General features: G+C 32.7%; 1 protein-coding gene and 1 long non-coding RNA gene across 2 annotated transcripts in view; both read right to left on the bottom strand.

Annotated features, from left to right (window-relative positions):
• Positions 1-1,258: 1,258 nt before the first annotated feature.
• Positions 1,259-16,067, bottom strand: part of LOC128174473 (uncharacterized) — a 52,921-nt gene continuing 38,112 nt past the window's right edge. Inside the window, exon 7 of the mRNA XM_052840021.1 lies at positions 1,259-1,896. Coding sequence (XP_052695981.1) covers positions 1,259-1,896 — 638 coding nt within the window. The remainder of the gene's footprint in view (positions 1,897-16,067) is intronic.
• On the bottom strand, positions 8,185-10,166 carry LOC128173397 (uncharacterized). The gene is made up of 3 exons (XR_008242498.1): positions 9,636-10,166; positions 9,144-9,241; positions 8,185-8,749 (listed from the first exon to the last, which is right to left on the bottom strand). It is a non-coding gene; the product is annotated as an uncharacterized LOC128173397 (long non-coding RNA).

Below are 16,067 nucleotides of genomic sequence, written 5' to 3'. Positions count from 1 at the left end.
AGGCATTCTCAGCTAACTTGATATTTCCTCGATTACATGTTTTTTGTTTTCCCGTATGCTTAAGTAGTTTGACAATTTAATCACAAAAACAACTCGGGAGATTTGAATTATCCAAGTATGACATAAACTGTATTGCTTAAAAATTGCCTTGTCCTTTTTGTGTTTGCATCAAAGTTTCTTCTTATCTTGTACATTGGGAAAACACAGAACTGAAAACGATTGATATATATTTATTTCTGAGATCAATGCATAACATATTTCAAATGGCCTCAATTGCACGTGCTTATAAACAAACATGGTGTGAAAAAATACATTAGTTATGTTTATTAAAAACAATATGATCTTTTATAACATCAATGCGAGAAAAACCCATACCCTAATGCTTATTTTTAAGTTTAATGGTTTTATGTTACTTCATTTCAATAATGCAATAAGTTATTTAATTAGAATTAATTAGAAAGTTCTTGTTGAAACATTTACAGATTTTTCAACATACCGTTGGAGAAATTATTGTTTGGGCAGCTCGTTTTTTTATCAATATCACTGTAATTAATTTACAAGAAAAGGTATTGTTCCCCGTTCTTATAGGTTTACTCCAAGTTAAATTGCTGAACATCATGCGTTGATAGGAAAGATGAAGATCAATTAAATGATATACTGGAAATTGACCCAAACCCACACCCTCATTATCAAAAATTCAAAGTGCGTTGCCACATTGTACAGACAGACGGACTGGCGGACCGTCGGAAAAACAGACACGATTATTCCTATATATTCCAAACTGTGTTTGTTGGGGTTTGCATCAAAATCATGACACCCCCTCAGTTTATTGAATTTGCGCAAATGACCTTTGAACAAAATGATGACCCACCCTTTGGTTACAAGCAATATTTGTGTGAAGTAAGAACTTCGAATGTTCGTCCATAAGGATATGGACCAAACTGCACGATTGCACAAACAGACGGACAAACGGACAATCCCTAAACTTTATTTGCGGGGGCTTGGGTCAAATTCATGATACTTCCTCAGGTCTTAAGCAATCTTTGTTAGAGAAAACATAAAGTAGTATTTGTAGCACAATGGCAATAGAGATGGTGATAAGAACTAGTTTATTCAGGAACACGTACAGCATCATTATGACAAAAAAGACAACTCTATTCAGTATCTTAACAATTTGTAAGAGTTATATTTCTGGAATCTGAAATGTGACAGATTTCATGCATATAAAGAATAGCAATACTTATATATATTAAAACTGCTATTGAATTACAAATGGTATGTATCTGATACACATTAAATCTGATCTAATCCGACAATCCTCGGTTTCTCTACTTCTGTCATTCCTGGGTACTATACGTTTGTATTCATCTAGAAGTTGAGACCTAAATGAATCCGAGACAGGCACAATGCTTAACAACTCTGACCAGGCAGCGAAACTAAATGCACTCACCACGCAGCGGTTGTGCTCCATCAGGTCCTTTAACCCAGTAAAGTTAGCTTTATGGACATCTGGAGTAACCCAAGTATAATGCCTTTCGCCTTTGCAAGACACCCGCCGTATGTTGTACAAATTTGCGACATATAGTATCAAAATAACCTGTGTGTGTTCATTTAGAAACTTGACTAACTCGCCGGAGCAGCCGTGTTCCTTACTTGAGCAAGGAGAATTGCTTAAGTATAGGGTTATAGTTGTCAATAATGATGTGTTCTTGCCATTCAGTTCATTTATCAATAATTCCTCTGCATGTTTTATCCCATTTTTCAGTATTATAGGGTCAGCCTCAGAATTAATCCTGCAAATTAAATATGTTGTCGTGGCTTTGCTCCATCCGTGATTGTGATCCAGAACAGTGTCATACATTTTCCTTATTTTTAATTCATGGGGATCTGCTTCAGCTAAATAGAAAATAAATGTGACAATCGTACTTTTTTCTTAAATTACTTATTATAGACATTGTTATCGTGCTGTTTTAAGTCTACGATCGAAAAAACCATGCAAATATAAAACAAATATTTCATAGACATCGAAAGAAATTATCTTGAAGTTTGTTTAAGGAATACGGAATCATTCTTTGAGTATTATAAGGCGATGATTTCGGTCGTGGCATGGTGAAATCCAATAAAGCTCGAAGGGCTTTATGATTATTTGACCTCGATCCGACTGAAATTATTACCTCATAATATTTAGAGAATAATTCCTAATTGTACTTATATTTAGTTAATTTTTAATTTGTACATTTGAAAACAACATTATTTTAAAATCACTTTTTTTTATGTAGCACATGCTCCGTATTACTACGCGGCGCAGTAGTAAGACACGCCCATTTTGTGTTACTCACGTTTTATGAAGTTATTGGGTTTAGGGTTCAAAATTGATTCGTAATGGTATCATAGACAAGTTGAAAATGTAAAAACATAACTTAAAAGACAAAGAACATTATTTTATTTAGAAAAAAGTGAACAGTGGATATGTACTCCTAATTACGATATCCCCGAATCAGGGGGATCGATAATGACGTTTGACAGAGAGAGTAGGTGTTCCAACCGTCGAACCCTGAGTTAACCCTGAACTCAGTCGGTGTGCACTATTGGGAATAAATAAATCTAACAAACATTGGTGTGTATGATGTTTGATATTTAAGGATAATGTCTGTTTCCAACGGAAGACCTTTTACTGCTTCTGATGGTGATTCTTCATTTTTGTTATCTTTCTTCTAGACTTTTCACAACCTCAATAACTTATTTGTTTGTCATTCTATTTCATTTAAATTTTCATGGTATATTGTTAAATAAATTAAGTTTCTAGAGCACCAAAAAAATTTGAAATTGCAGCTTCCGATTTTGAGTTATTCCCCTTTTTCTAAAATTTGAGGGACATTCGTTTTTTTTCCCAAAGGTTCCGAAAGGGTCTGTGGCAAATAATCTAAAGTTAAAAATCTTTATTATAGACTCTTTGAGTATTGTACTCTGATTTTTGTAGTTTAGTTTTTTTCCATTTATACCACCCTAATTGTTACATCGAAATCTATGTTTTAAAAATAGATAAATTTTTCTCATAATTTAGCTTCGTAACGTTATAGTTTGAAATTTTATCTTCATACGTATAGAACAAATGTTATGCATAATTTTAAGGGTTTTTATTTGAGACCAAAAGGGGCTAGCCCTTTCAAAAAGGGATCTAAGCAACCAAAAAGTCTTTTCTTTATAACAAAAAAAACAGTATATATTTCGATAATGCTTTCGCTGGAAAAGCTATTCTTAATCATCATATCAATACAATTGTAATTTAGAATTATAATTTTGTTTTGATATTGCATAATGTGAGAGTTAAAAGCTTCACATGAAAACATGTATACATGTATACATGTTGCACTTTCATCTTGCAAATAGACGATAACTCTCTGTGCATAAGAGCGTTTTAAAGTCGCAATCAATCCTTTTCTTGTTTACAGTGGAATCCTCAAATTTACCAAAATACGTTTTTAGTGCCCTGTGCTTTTATCATAACTCGTTTTGGGATATGTCATTTTCTTATAAAAATAAAAACAAACTAGACTCTTGTTGCTATAGCAACAAAAAGGTCTTCCGTTAATCATGTATTAATCTGTTCAAACATCCATTTATCTTGTAAACAGAAAATGTATATAATATAGACTGTACAGGAAAAAATAAACAAAACAAAAAGACAAAATGTCAATTTTTGAGTACTTTTGTGACGACCGGAAGTTATGCCGGATCATACAGAACATAGTAAACATATCTTCATACATTGTTTTGTCTTTGCTTAAAATTTTTGTTAATTTGTTGTTAATATCATGTTGATAAATGGTTTTTGTCTCGGGACCGGAAACCAACAAATGGCAGTGATTAAAGAAGTTGAAAGTACAAATTTTAGTACATTTGCCTACGATACGTTACTGTTCATCACATTGCGTATAATGTTTAAAAAAATCTAAATTTAAAAATAAAAAAATTCTGTTGCTTGAACGTTGTTTTTAAAAAAGAAGGCTACCTGAGATATTTGAGATGTCTCACCGGAAGAAGAACTTTTTATGGGTTTTTTTTTTGCCATCTGTAGATGCTGTTGTATTTTTATACCTGAAATGTTATCCCATGCTAAATAACTAACATATTTTAAAAAAAATCAAAATTGGGTTTACTTTCTGTGTCGACCGGAAAGTTACGCCGGATAAAAAAAATAGCGTTAACACATGTACAAGCATAAGTCTATCATCCCACAAAGTTTGGTTATTCAAGTCGTCACCGTTTTAGAGATCTCGTCGAAATAAGGTTTTTAGTCTCGGGACAGGAAACGGACAAACGGAAGTGATCAGTGAAAATTCAATTTATTATTTCTTGTTTACTTGCCTATCTCACATTAGTATTTATCAAAGTAACTAAAACTATCGAATGAAAACACTTAAACGGATAAACAGCTTGATTTGTTTGAACTCTTTCGGTGTGGACCGGAAGTGACGGTCGACAAAATAAAACTGGTTAAACACATCTTCAATCAAATGTCTATCATCCGTGAAAGTTTTGTGCTTTGATCACTTTTAGTTTCTGAGATCTCGTGGGTACAAAATGTGTTTTTAAAAAGCTACCTGAGATAATTGAGATATCTCACCAGAAGTAGAATTTTTTTGTTGATATAACATCGCATAGATAAGCTATGTATAGATTCATACATATAAATTTATTATATGTAAAACGAATTTAATGCGTAAAAATAATAATTTTTTGAAGTGCTTCCGATGACAACCGGAAGTTACGCCTAACAAAACAAAATAACAGATATAGGTCTATCATCCCACAAAGTTTGGATGTCCAAGTGCTTGCAAATTCTGAGATCTCCAGGGAACAAGGTTTTTTGCCGCGGGACAGGAAACGGACGACCGGAAATGATTTTTGAAAAAATGGAAAAAAAACGCCTCGAGATATTATCATTCTCTATCATCCCTGAAAATTTCAGGAAAATCTATCAAGCCATCTCTGAGAAATTCTGCCGACAAAAAAGGGGGGAAAAAAAAGAAAAGGAAAGAAAAAACATTACAATCACTATAAGGTCTTCCGTTGAAAACGGAAGACCTTAAATATGGAGCGGTTAGTTAAATAAAGTTAAAATTCGTTTGGTTTTCTTACAAAAATGGTGAAAAAAATATTTTTGATACTCATTAAATTGGAACATCTTGAATCCAATTTTTACTTGAATTTTCCTTCTCTCTCTCTCTCTCTCTCTCTTTCTCTCTCTTTCTTTCTCTCTCTCTCTCAAATAATATTTTGCGCTTCTGAATTATCATATTTAAAGCATCATAATCATACATTTTATGTTTGCAGAATGTGTGAAATAAAAAAAAGAAAATGGTTTGGTTTTCTTTTATTAATTTAGCACAAGAATTAAAAGCAAAACGATTGAGAATATGATTATAAGCATACAATTACTGCAACATTTTAGAACGTAAGTTTTGTGTAACACTGGATGAAATATCTGGTTTCAGCGCTGCGGAAACCCTTTGGAAACTCTGCGGAAACTTAAGGTTACTCTAAGTTTCCGATAGGTTTCAGCACGGAAACTTCAAGTTTCATTAAGTTTCCGCAGTGCGGAAACTTAGGCTGTCCATGAATCCAAATGGTTTCCGCAACGGAAACTTACAGAAACTTGACGTTTCTGCATAGTTTCAATCTCCATATACGTTTGGGATACATATTGTTTACAAATGGTTTCCGCGACGGAAACTTACTGAAACTTGAAGTTTCTGCATAGTTTCAACCTCCATATACAATTGGGATACATGTTGTTTACTAAGGGTTTCCGCAACTGAAACTTACTGAAACTTTTTATATTTTTGCTTTCACAAAAGCTAAGCAAGGTTTCTACTTTATGTAAAAACAAAACAATTTCAAACAGTTCCAAATTTATTTTGTTCAAAAATCTAAAATTGTTTCCAATAATAAATAAAATACAGCCAAGATACAATAATAGAGAAACATCCATATGGCAATTCCCTTATTAGGGACGTTTATCTAAAAATTATAAAATTGCACAAGAAAAAAAGCTCCCATAGAAATCTTTACATTTGTATTTTTTTTTCATCTCGATTAAATGCATATCAAATCTCCCTTTAAAAATGCAACAAAGATCTTACTTTTTTAAAAATATGAATGCAATTTACAAAATAACTGCACGTACATGAATAAACAAAGAAAACTTCACTGTTACATGAACATGATACACTTGTCTCAATTTGTTTTGAACTACAATGAATATGTACACCATAAAATATTTTTGAAAAGTCTAAAGTATCCATCTTTTAAAAAAAAAACAAAAAAATGCACTACAAGATAGTAGTTGACTATAGAGGTATGACCCAGATTTGATTTGAATATGTCAATAAATTCCAAAATGAGGTCAAAGTGACCAACTTACAAGTTGGGATAAACCTTTTCTTTGTTGGTAATATAATCTTATGTTTTACAAAAGAACAGGATTTGATATCATTTTTTTGATAATCCATTAAGTCCAAAGTGAACTTTTCATTTCCACCCATGATGTACCAACTCATCAGATTTTAATATCATAAGCCTGTCAGTATTTAATAGATGACCCAGAGGGAGATATGAAAAGCTTGTTGGCCAATAAAAAGCTAACAATGGAGCAGTCTGTCAAATCATGTGCAAAAATATGATGTACACATTTCATTAATTATGCTGATTGCAACACACTTCATTCCTGATGAATATTCTTCTTTACACACGGTTTACCTTCCTACATTTCACTACTTTACCTACATTATTATTTTTAAATCCAAGACATGAAGTAAAATATACATTGTTTATATATGACAAGTATTACTACATGTACATGTACTTGCTTTTTGTAGCATGAATGTATAAAATACAAAGTATCACACAGATCATTCACCTTACAATTCTCATCAATACCAGCATTTTACTTATGATATAAAAGCTAATTCCAATATTAGTTACATAACACAGATTAAAATAAAACCCACATGGAAACAACTTTCCATCCAAGTAATTTTGTTATACAGGTAACTCTCGATGGCTCGAACTTTGATCCCTCGAAGTTCTTGATCGCTCGAAGTGAGTCTAGGGTCCCGATTTTTTTCCCTATATAACTAAGCAAATTTACTCTTGATTTCTCGAACTCTTGATCTCTCGAAACCCTTGATCCCTCGAAGTCAAACTGAAGTCCCGTTATTCATAATCTATAGTTTTTTACTCTCGATACCTCGAAGTCGCCCTGTATCTCCAAGCGCTATACCTAATTAACACCTACTTGGTCATTTAAATTGCTCCAGGCGTTAGACGCGGGACCCGTACGTGTCACGGGTTGTTTATTTAGGCGACACTTGTCCTGCAAGGTGAGAATTGTTTGATGATTGCCCATACCGATACCTAATCTATAATCAACACCAACCGTTTTACGATAATTTGGAGACGCAATGAAAATGAGAAATTAATTGAGACGAAACGATGATATTGAGCCATGATCAAATATTAAAATTATAAAACTGTAAAAATTATGTTTAGCAGCATCATTGTCATTATAATGATTATTGCTGAACAAGTTCTTACAGCTGGTGAAGGACCCGTACAGTGGGAACAATGGGTGGTACTCAGTTATCACATTTATGACATGTTGATCGTCTTGCAGTACAGTAGTACTGAGCAATCGGGTCTTAAAATGATGCATAAAATAAATAATTATTATGAATTTATTTAATAGTTGTTTTATTCAGTTTTAAAGAAAAACATCTATTTCTGTATATTTTACTGAAAAGAAAACGTTGTTTAAGCACGTGCGTAAGGTTAGCAATAAATAAATGGCTGAATCATAACATCCGGTAAGACTAATTTTAAAACCCGTCGGTCAACCTGGAAAATTCCGAACTCTTGAAAACTCGAACTCTTGAAACCTCGAAGTTTTTCCTCGGTCCCATGGACTTCGAGCTATCGAGAGTTACCTGTATAAAAATTGTAATACATGGGGTATTTGTTGACTTTATATATTTTCATATGCGACATAATTGAATATTGTTTGGTGTATTTTATCATTTCTATGACCCATGCATTCATCTCCTAATGCAGTGTTTTTACATTTAAGATTGGTTTCTTAATTTTTCATATATTGCTTCAAATAAAAACTAAGTTCAATAAATGTTTAAACAAAGAAAATGGAAAAAAAGTAGTTATCACTTATCAACTTGGAGGTGTGAGTATATGTTACATGGAGTCTAATATTTTATGCAATATTTGCAAATATTACAAATTATTTAAGAAAATGAAAGTTAATATCTAATCAATCATTTAATAAGTCAAAACCATGTGATTTTCTAAGATTCTAGCTTAAAGACAGACATTGTAATATACTGGTATTTGATCATATAAAAAAGTACTTTTATAGTTTATAGGTTTTTTTTAAATGAGAATACTTTACAGTTAAAAAGTCTTGTTCTGCAGAGGTTTAGTCGGGTCGTAGAGATGTGTCCATTCGAATCAATAAGGAGTGTCCTTGGCTGTTGTTGATGTAACCCGAGTCGTGGTTTATGGAAATAAGCCTTTTTGGGGGAATGTCGAGCATTGTCCAGACTGGTGAAGCACTCATATGATCACATCATGGTTACAGCAGACTTAGTAGTTCTGGACAGTGGTAGCATTAAAATTCTTCTTCTTGCGATGAACTTGTTCCTTTCACTGGGCTGTACTTTATGTCTGTTCTATTTATCTTAAACAAGAATAATAAAGTTTCATTTAGATTTTTAAACAATAAACATTCAACCTAACATGTAATAAAAGCATTCTGAATAAAATTCTGAATACAGAAGCTACTATGCAGTTGCCAGTTGCTGTTTAAACTATGTCATATAATGGCTACAGTAGTATCTGGTCTTAAATGTTTCATTTTATGTTTGAAGCTATGTTATTTTCATTTTGATTCAATTATTGTTTGTTGAACAATGGAAAAACTTATCAACAATAAGTGTGTTTCGCCCCCCCCCCCCCATTAACCTCCTTTTCAAGAACTTAGACCTGGATTTCCTAAAACTTACTACAGTAAATTATAAAAATCCAACACATGTATAAGTTAATGGTGAAAATAATCAATTTCAAAGCAATACCTTGCGTTCACATCGTCCAGCTGGTCCAAATTTCACCCGAATCACCGAACAGAGGAGCAACTAATCACCGGAAACATTGCCTTTGTATGCTGTTAATGCTGAAAAAGAAAAACGTGAAAGATTTCATTTTCCGGATTTAATTAATAAATTTTTTTCGTTACATTTAGAGTTTGTAAATTGTATAGTGTGCGAAAGATTCTTTGTTCGTCTTGTTTACCAACCAAGCATTCATATATATTAGGGACGTTTATATAATTATATATGTGTATACCCTGGATAATCTTGATTATCATGCATATAAAGTTGGTTAATGGCTAACTTGGTCAAAACGTATATTTAAAAGAGATACGGTAATAAAATTTAAAACGCCGAACCAAGTTTGAAAAAATGACGCCATCTTGATTTGATGGCGCGAGATCTCGTTTACAAATGAGAGATAAATTAGGGCCTTGAAAATGTTATTGGGAGTATCTATATTGTGAATTAAGTTACCTTGACATGAGTTCTTCCTTCCTGCATTATCTCCTTGTTGTAGAGACTATTAATGCTTCTCAATTCTCCATTTTACAACAGGACCTTCTTGTCCATTTTAACCTTCGCTCGGAATCATAAAGTGCGCCAATACTGACCAATCAGAACCCCCTAAATCTTGGAAAAGTGCATCTTGGGATAGTTTAAAATAAATAATGTTTAATCAAAATTATCATTTTTTACCGAATAGTATACTTTTTACATGTATATTTATTTTAAATAAGAACTGTCGGAGTCAGTATTTCCTGGTTAAACACAACAAAGTATTGGCGTGTGTGTTGTTACAATTGTATTTGTAACACGTGATTAACCAAAAAAAATGGCCGACCGTTTGTTTACAAATGTCTAATGAAATTAAACAAGTTTTAATGAGACATATGTATCAGATTTTGTCTTTAACTATATTTTATTTACATGTACTGATGATTTTGCCAAACTAAATATGATAGAGCCATATATAGTTTACTGACAAGTTAGTCTTGACTTCTCCAATTTTCACCGCGATTCTAAGCACGGTCATATTCTTATTCAAAATATAGATGTGTGAAAATATTATGTTCATTACAGAGCAGGTTCTGCATGAACACACAGAAATCACAAATATAATTAGATGCCGATCAATTAACGGGGTCCGGTTAACAGCGTTCACCCGTACGGTGAATTTACAACTACGATGAATTGATGGCAATTATTTAACAGTTACACATTTGCACTGATTGGTCATACGATGAACAGTACGTTAAGAATACTTATGAAATTAAAATACAAACGCGTTAAACAAGCCGGGAAGTAAGACGTACACGTCGGGCTGATATATAAACAAAATATAATTTTAATTATTTCGTATACTTTCTACATCAAATGTATACGAATGTATAATCAAATTTTAAAAATGGGATTAAAATCACGTGCACCACATGGCTAGTGCTGGATTTTAAACTGATTTTGTAATATAACGTATAACTTCAGTAAAGTTATGAATAATGCTTAATAACCATTATTTATAATTTTATATCTTATATTATATCTTATAACAGAAACATGTGCATGTTTCATAAACATGTATCAATATCTGTGTTTACAGTACAGAAAGTAAATACAAAGTATAGAAATGCACGAATCACATAGGCGTCGAACCGGGGGGGGGGGGGGGGGGGGGGGGGGCTTAGTGCAAAGTTAGACTTAACAAATAGGCACATAGCCCCCCCCCCCCCCCCACACTTTTTCTCGCCGGAAATGTAATTGTTCCTAAATTTACCTTGAAAGATTGAGAAGTTGGAGTAATAGGCATACTAGCCCCCCCCCCCCCCCCCCCCCCCCCCCCCGACACGGATTAGGAATTTCATGATTTTGGGGAAAAAAAATTTTCCTCAATAATTCTGAGGATTAGTCTAGCCCCCCCCCCCCCCCTCCACTTTCAATTTGCTTCCGACGCCAGTGAATCATGAATCATGATACAGTCATACATGTAGTTAAGTCTGAAATGCATGTAAATAATTAAACAATTATTATATTAGACTCAACCTCCAAGTGGGTTTTACTTGTTATTATGAACTGTAGAATTTGTAAAAAAAAAAATCCTGTGTACATCTGTTGGCGTGGTATTAAAAAAGAAATGAATTAGCTCTAAACTTCAGGTTGTACGAATATTTGGTACGATTTGTAAAAATTTACAACGACTTTACCTTAATTTGTTTGCTTAATTAGTTACTGTACCTCAAGGTTCATTCAAATGATAACTAAATGATTTAAGAAGGAGTCTTACAAAATAGGTATATTAATTTATTGAGTGTATTAAGTAAAATACTTCTTCATACACTGTTTGCGATATACAACTAGCTAGATTATTTTTACTAAATAATTATAATTCACTTATCAGTTTTACTAACTCAGGTACACACAAATTGAATAAAAATTCCCGCCGGGCTCCAGTTATAAACTCACGCTTCGTACTGTGTATATGTTATGTAACAGTCTTTTGTTCACTCCTGACAGAAAAAACCTTGCAATCCACACATAATATACAGGAAAATCACAGAGGAGGTCACCTGGACAAAGAATGTATACACATGTATACACGTGCCCGAGTACCTAAGATTAATGATTTCATAATATGCATTAAACAAGATCAGACATCAGTTCATTAGCAAAAATATTAATGTAGATAAAGTAGTGAAATGTAGGAAGGTAAACCGTGTGTAAAGAAGAATATTCATCAGGAATGAAGTGTGTTGCAATCAGCATAATTAATTAAATGTGTACATCATATTTTTGCACATGATTTGACAGACTGCTCCATTGTTAGCTTTTTATTGGCCAACAAGCCTTCATATCTCCCTCTGGGTCATCTATTAAATACTGACAGGCTTATGATATTAAAATCTGATGAGTTGGTACATCATGGGTGGAAATGAAAAGTTCACTTTGGACTTAATGGATTATCAAAAAAATGATATCAAATCCTGTTCTATTGTAAAACATTAGTCGATTATATTACTAACAAAGAAAAGGTTTATCCCAACTTGAAAGTGGGTCACTTTGACCTCATTTTGGAATTTATTGACATATTCAAATCAAATCTGGGTCATACCTCTAAAGTCAACTACTATCTTGTAGTGTATTTTTTTTTTTTTTAAGATGGATACTTTAGACTTTTCAAAAATATTTTATGGTGTACATATTTATTGTAGTTCAAAACAAATTGAGACAAGTGTATCATGTTCATGTAACAGTGAAGTTTTCTTTGTTTATTCATCTACGTGCAGTTATTTTGTAAATTGCATTCATATTTTTAAAAAAGTAAGATCTTTGTTGCATTTTTAAAGGGAGATTTGATAGGCATTTAATCGAGATGAAAAAAAAATACAAATGTAAAGATTTCTATGGGAGTTTTTTTTCTTGTGCAATTTTATCACTTTTTAAATAAAAGTCCCTAATAAGGGAATTGCCATATGGATGTTTTTCCATTATTGTATATTGGCTGTATTTTATTTATTATTGGAAACATTTTCAGATTTTTGAACAAAATAAATTTGGAACTGTTTGAAATTGTTTTGTTTTTACATAAAGTAGAAACCTTGCTCAGCTTTTGTGAAAGCAAATAAATAAAAAGTTTCAGTAAGTTTCAGTTGCGGAAACCCTTTGTAAACAATATGTTTCCCAATTGTATATGGAGGTTGAAACTATGCAGAAACTTCAAGTTTCAGTAAGTTTCCGTCGCGGAAACCATTTGTAAACAATATGTATTCCAAACGTATATGGAGATTGAAACTATGCAGAAACTTCAAGTTTCAGTAAGTTTCCGCTGCGGAAACCATTTGGATTCATGGACAGCCTAAGTTTCAGCACTGCGGAAACTTAATGAAACTTGAAGTTTCCGTGCTGAAACCTGTCGGAAACTTTAAGTAACCTTAAGTTTCCGCAGAGTTTCCAAAGGGTTTCCGCAGCGCTGAAACCAGATATTTCATCCAGTGCTACACATGTGATAAGTAACATTAAATGGTTATAAAAAGGTTTCTGTTTTCCAATGTGGCAAATTGTTTGGGCAATTCAATACTCAGAGAGGATGCTGACAAGGCGACCCTATTGCACCCTTGTCTATCTTATCTATCTCTGATGCTGAATTCTTGCTATTTTAATTAAACAAAATAAAGATAGATATATGGTAACTATATTGTGTGGCTTTATATATGCTTTATCAAACGAGTTGAGTTGATGTATATATTCAGGAGGCTTGTCGAGCAATTACATGTATAACCATTTCAACGATAAAGCAAATATAAAATCACTCAATTATTGCTGTTCTACGTATTTCATTCGATTTGAATTTTATTATCAAGCTTTTGTTATGATGACCACCTCCCTGTCTGAAATATTTCAAGAAGGACTATGAAACCTATAGGTTTAGCGAAAAACTTATGAAGATCATAATAGAGTGCGTGACCTGATATTGAAAAGGTGCAAGACTCTGATAGAAAATACTTTTTCCAGATTTTCAACTTTCAAGATAGGTTTTATGTGTATATGTTTTCATAGATAAACTAAAACAAGGTGCCTATATGTTTTATTTAAATCAAACTCGTATCACCCATCCCCAGGGGCAGACGGAAACTCTGCCTGTTGGCATTTGAGCAAAACAAAAACAGCTTTATAAGCTATAACGTGCTAGTCTCTTCATTTCCTGCTTTTGAATATTCAACCTTCAATGAAATTTAGTCACCATTTGGTATTTATATCAAAATCATTTTACATGTAACGCTTATCAGTGATTTTGGTTAGTAAATTATTACTTTACTATTAACAAGTCTATTTGTTTATTTAAAAAGTTCAAAAACTGTATTTGTTTCATAGGTTAAAAATACTTGCATTAATCTTTTGATCATTCAACTTCTTAATTACATTATATTCAATGATAAATAATTAAATATGAAAAAGAAAAGTAAGATAACTCCATTATGAAGAAGCAAGGGAAGATAACTCCTTTATGATGAAGCTAAGGAAGATAACTTTATTAACTGTTACAACCCTACCTCCGAATGCCTTCCAAATGCTTTCATAATATCTGAACTTTGATAAACAGCTTCATATGTGAATTAACTCATTTCTTTCATTGAAATTCCTGGACTGAATAAACAAATAAGACAAATATGACCCCCGCCCTTTTTTCCAAGCCATAACCCTTGCCTTGCATGTAGGTGACATGAAATAATATTAAAGATGACAGCTTGTTTTCTTTCTAAATATGCAGTCAGTTTTTTATTCTGTGTCAGTAGACGTTTTTTAAACATTTTATACACATTACCACTAAATGACCATTTAGCCACATCCTGCATTAACAGCCCCTACCCTATACACTATATGTGTGTTGTGGTCCCGCCCGAGATTCAAATCCCTACACTGGGAGAAATGAAATCTAAAATTTTGATATTGTCTTTCTTCATATGCAGTAAGTTTTTATTCAGTATCAGCAGAAGTATTTTTTAAACATTAAATGCATAAACACTATATGACTATTTTGGCCCCGCTCTAGGGTCAGAGCCCCTACCTCGGGTAGACGGCTTCCTGTTATACAAAATAATGAATTCAGTTTTCCTTACAGATGTGTTGGGGCAGAGAAGATAATTTTTCAACATTATTTGCATAAACACCATATATTCATTTTAGCCCCTCCGTAGAGTCAAAACCCATACTCTAGGGGACATATTATTACCAATTTTAGTAGAGGACTTTCGGGTTAACATAATTACGGAGTCAGTTTTTCTTACAGATGAGTGAGAGAAGAGAAGAGGATTTTTTATTATTATATGCATTAACACTATATTGCCGTATTGCCCCCCCCCCTCCCGGGATATCAGTGTATTTTTAACTCTTATCAATCTAATGCTCGTGGGGTATGGATAATGTTCAATAATAATTTTGAGTTTCACAGGAAGGCAATCTCTTGCTGTTGATCTTACTATAGAAGAAACCGGGGTCCAAACTCTGACCAGCCAGGTTTTTATGAAAATATTAGAAATATGTTTTTAAAATTGATAATGATTATTTCATTTTATGTGGAGATTTCAATCTTGTTCTCAATCCAGATATAGATACCTACAACTGTAAGTATATAAACAATCCAAAGGCTAGATAAAAACTAGAAATTATGGATGATTTGGAGTTAGTTGAACATTACAGGGTCTTAAACCCAGGGAAAAAAATATTTACATGGAGAAAAAAAGTATTTAAAGCAAAGTGGCCTTGATAATATTTTGATTTTAAATAATCTGTCTAATATAGTATAAAACATTAAATCAGGCTACAGATCTGACCATTCTATTGTTATTTTAGCACAAAAGTTTAACCCTTTTGAAAGAGGTAGGGGGCTTTGGAAATTTAATAATCGTTTACTGACTGACAAGGTTTTCTTTGTTAAGGTGAAGGAAACTATAGACAGAGTAAAGAGTCATTATGCATACAATGCTAATATTCATACATGTTTCAGTAAGGTATAGATTACAGTATATTCCTAGAGGTGTTTCTTATGGAATGAAGGGGTCTTTCTATTTCATATTTATTTCATAAGAAAAAGGGAAGAGGAAGAGAGAAGATTGAAATCTTCCTAGTTAGGGAAGAACCATCCTTAGAATCTGAAGAACACATGCATTTTGAACAGAACAAAGAAATCAAATCTTGAAAATTTAAGAAAACATAAACTTCAAGGTCATTTCATAAGATCTCGAGCAAGATGGATAAAACAGGGAGAAATATTTTCTAAATTTAAAGTATCGGAATTTTCTGAACAAATCTATCAAAAAAGTAGAAGTTGAAGAAGGGTAAATTATACATAAGCAATCGAACATATTGAATCATGTCAAAGAATTCTATGAAAAACTATATACTGATGTGCTGATA

Source organism: Crassostrea angulata, chromosome 2 (assembly GCF_025612915.1).
Source record: "Crassostrea angulata isolate pt1a10 chromosome 2, ASM2561291v2, whole genome shotgun sequence".
Classification (NCBI taxonomy): domain Eukaryota; kingdom Metazoa; phylum Mollusca; class Bivalvia; order Ostreida; family Ostreidae; genus Magallana; species Magallana angulata.
Note: the sequence above shows the minus strand (reverse complement) of the source record. Positions and strands in the feature narration are given on the sequence as shown.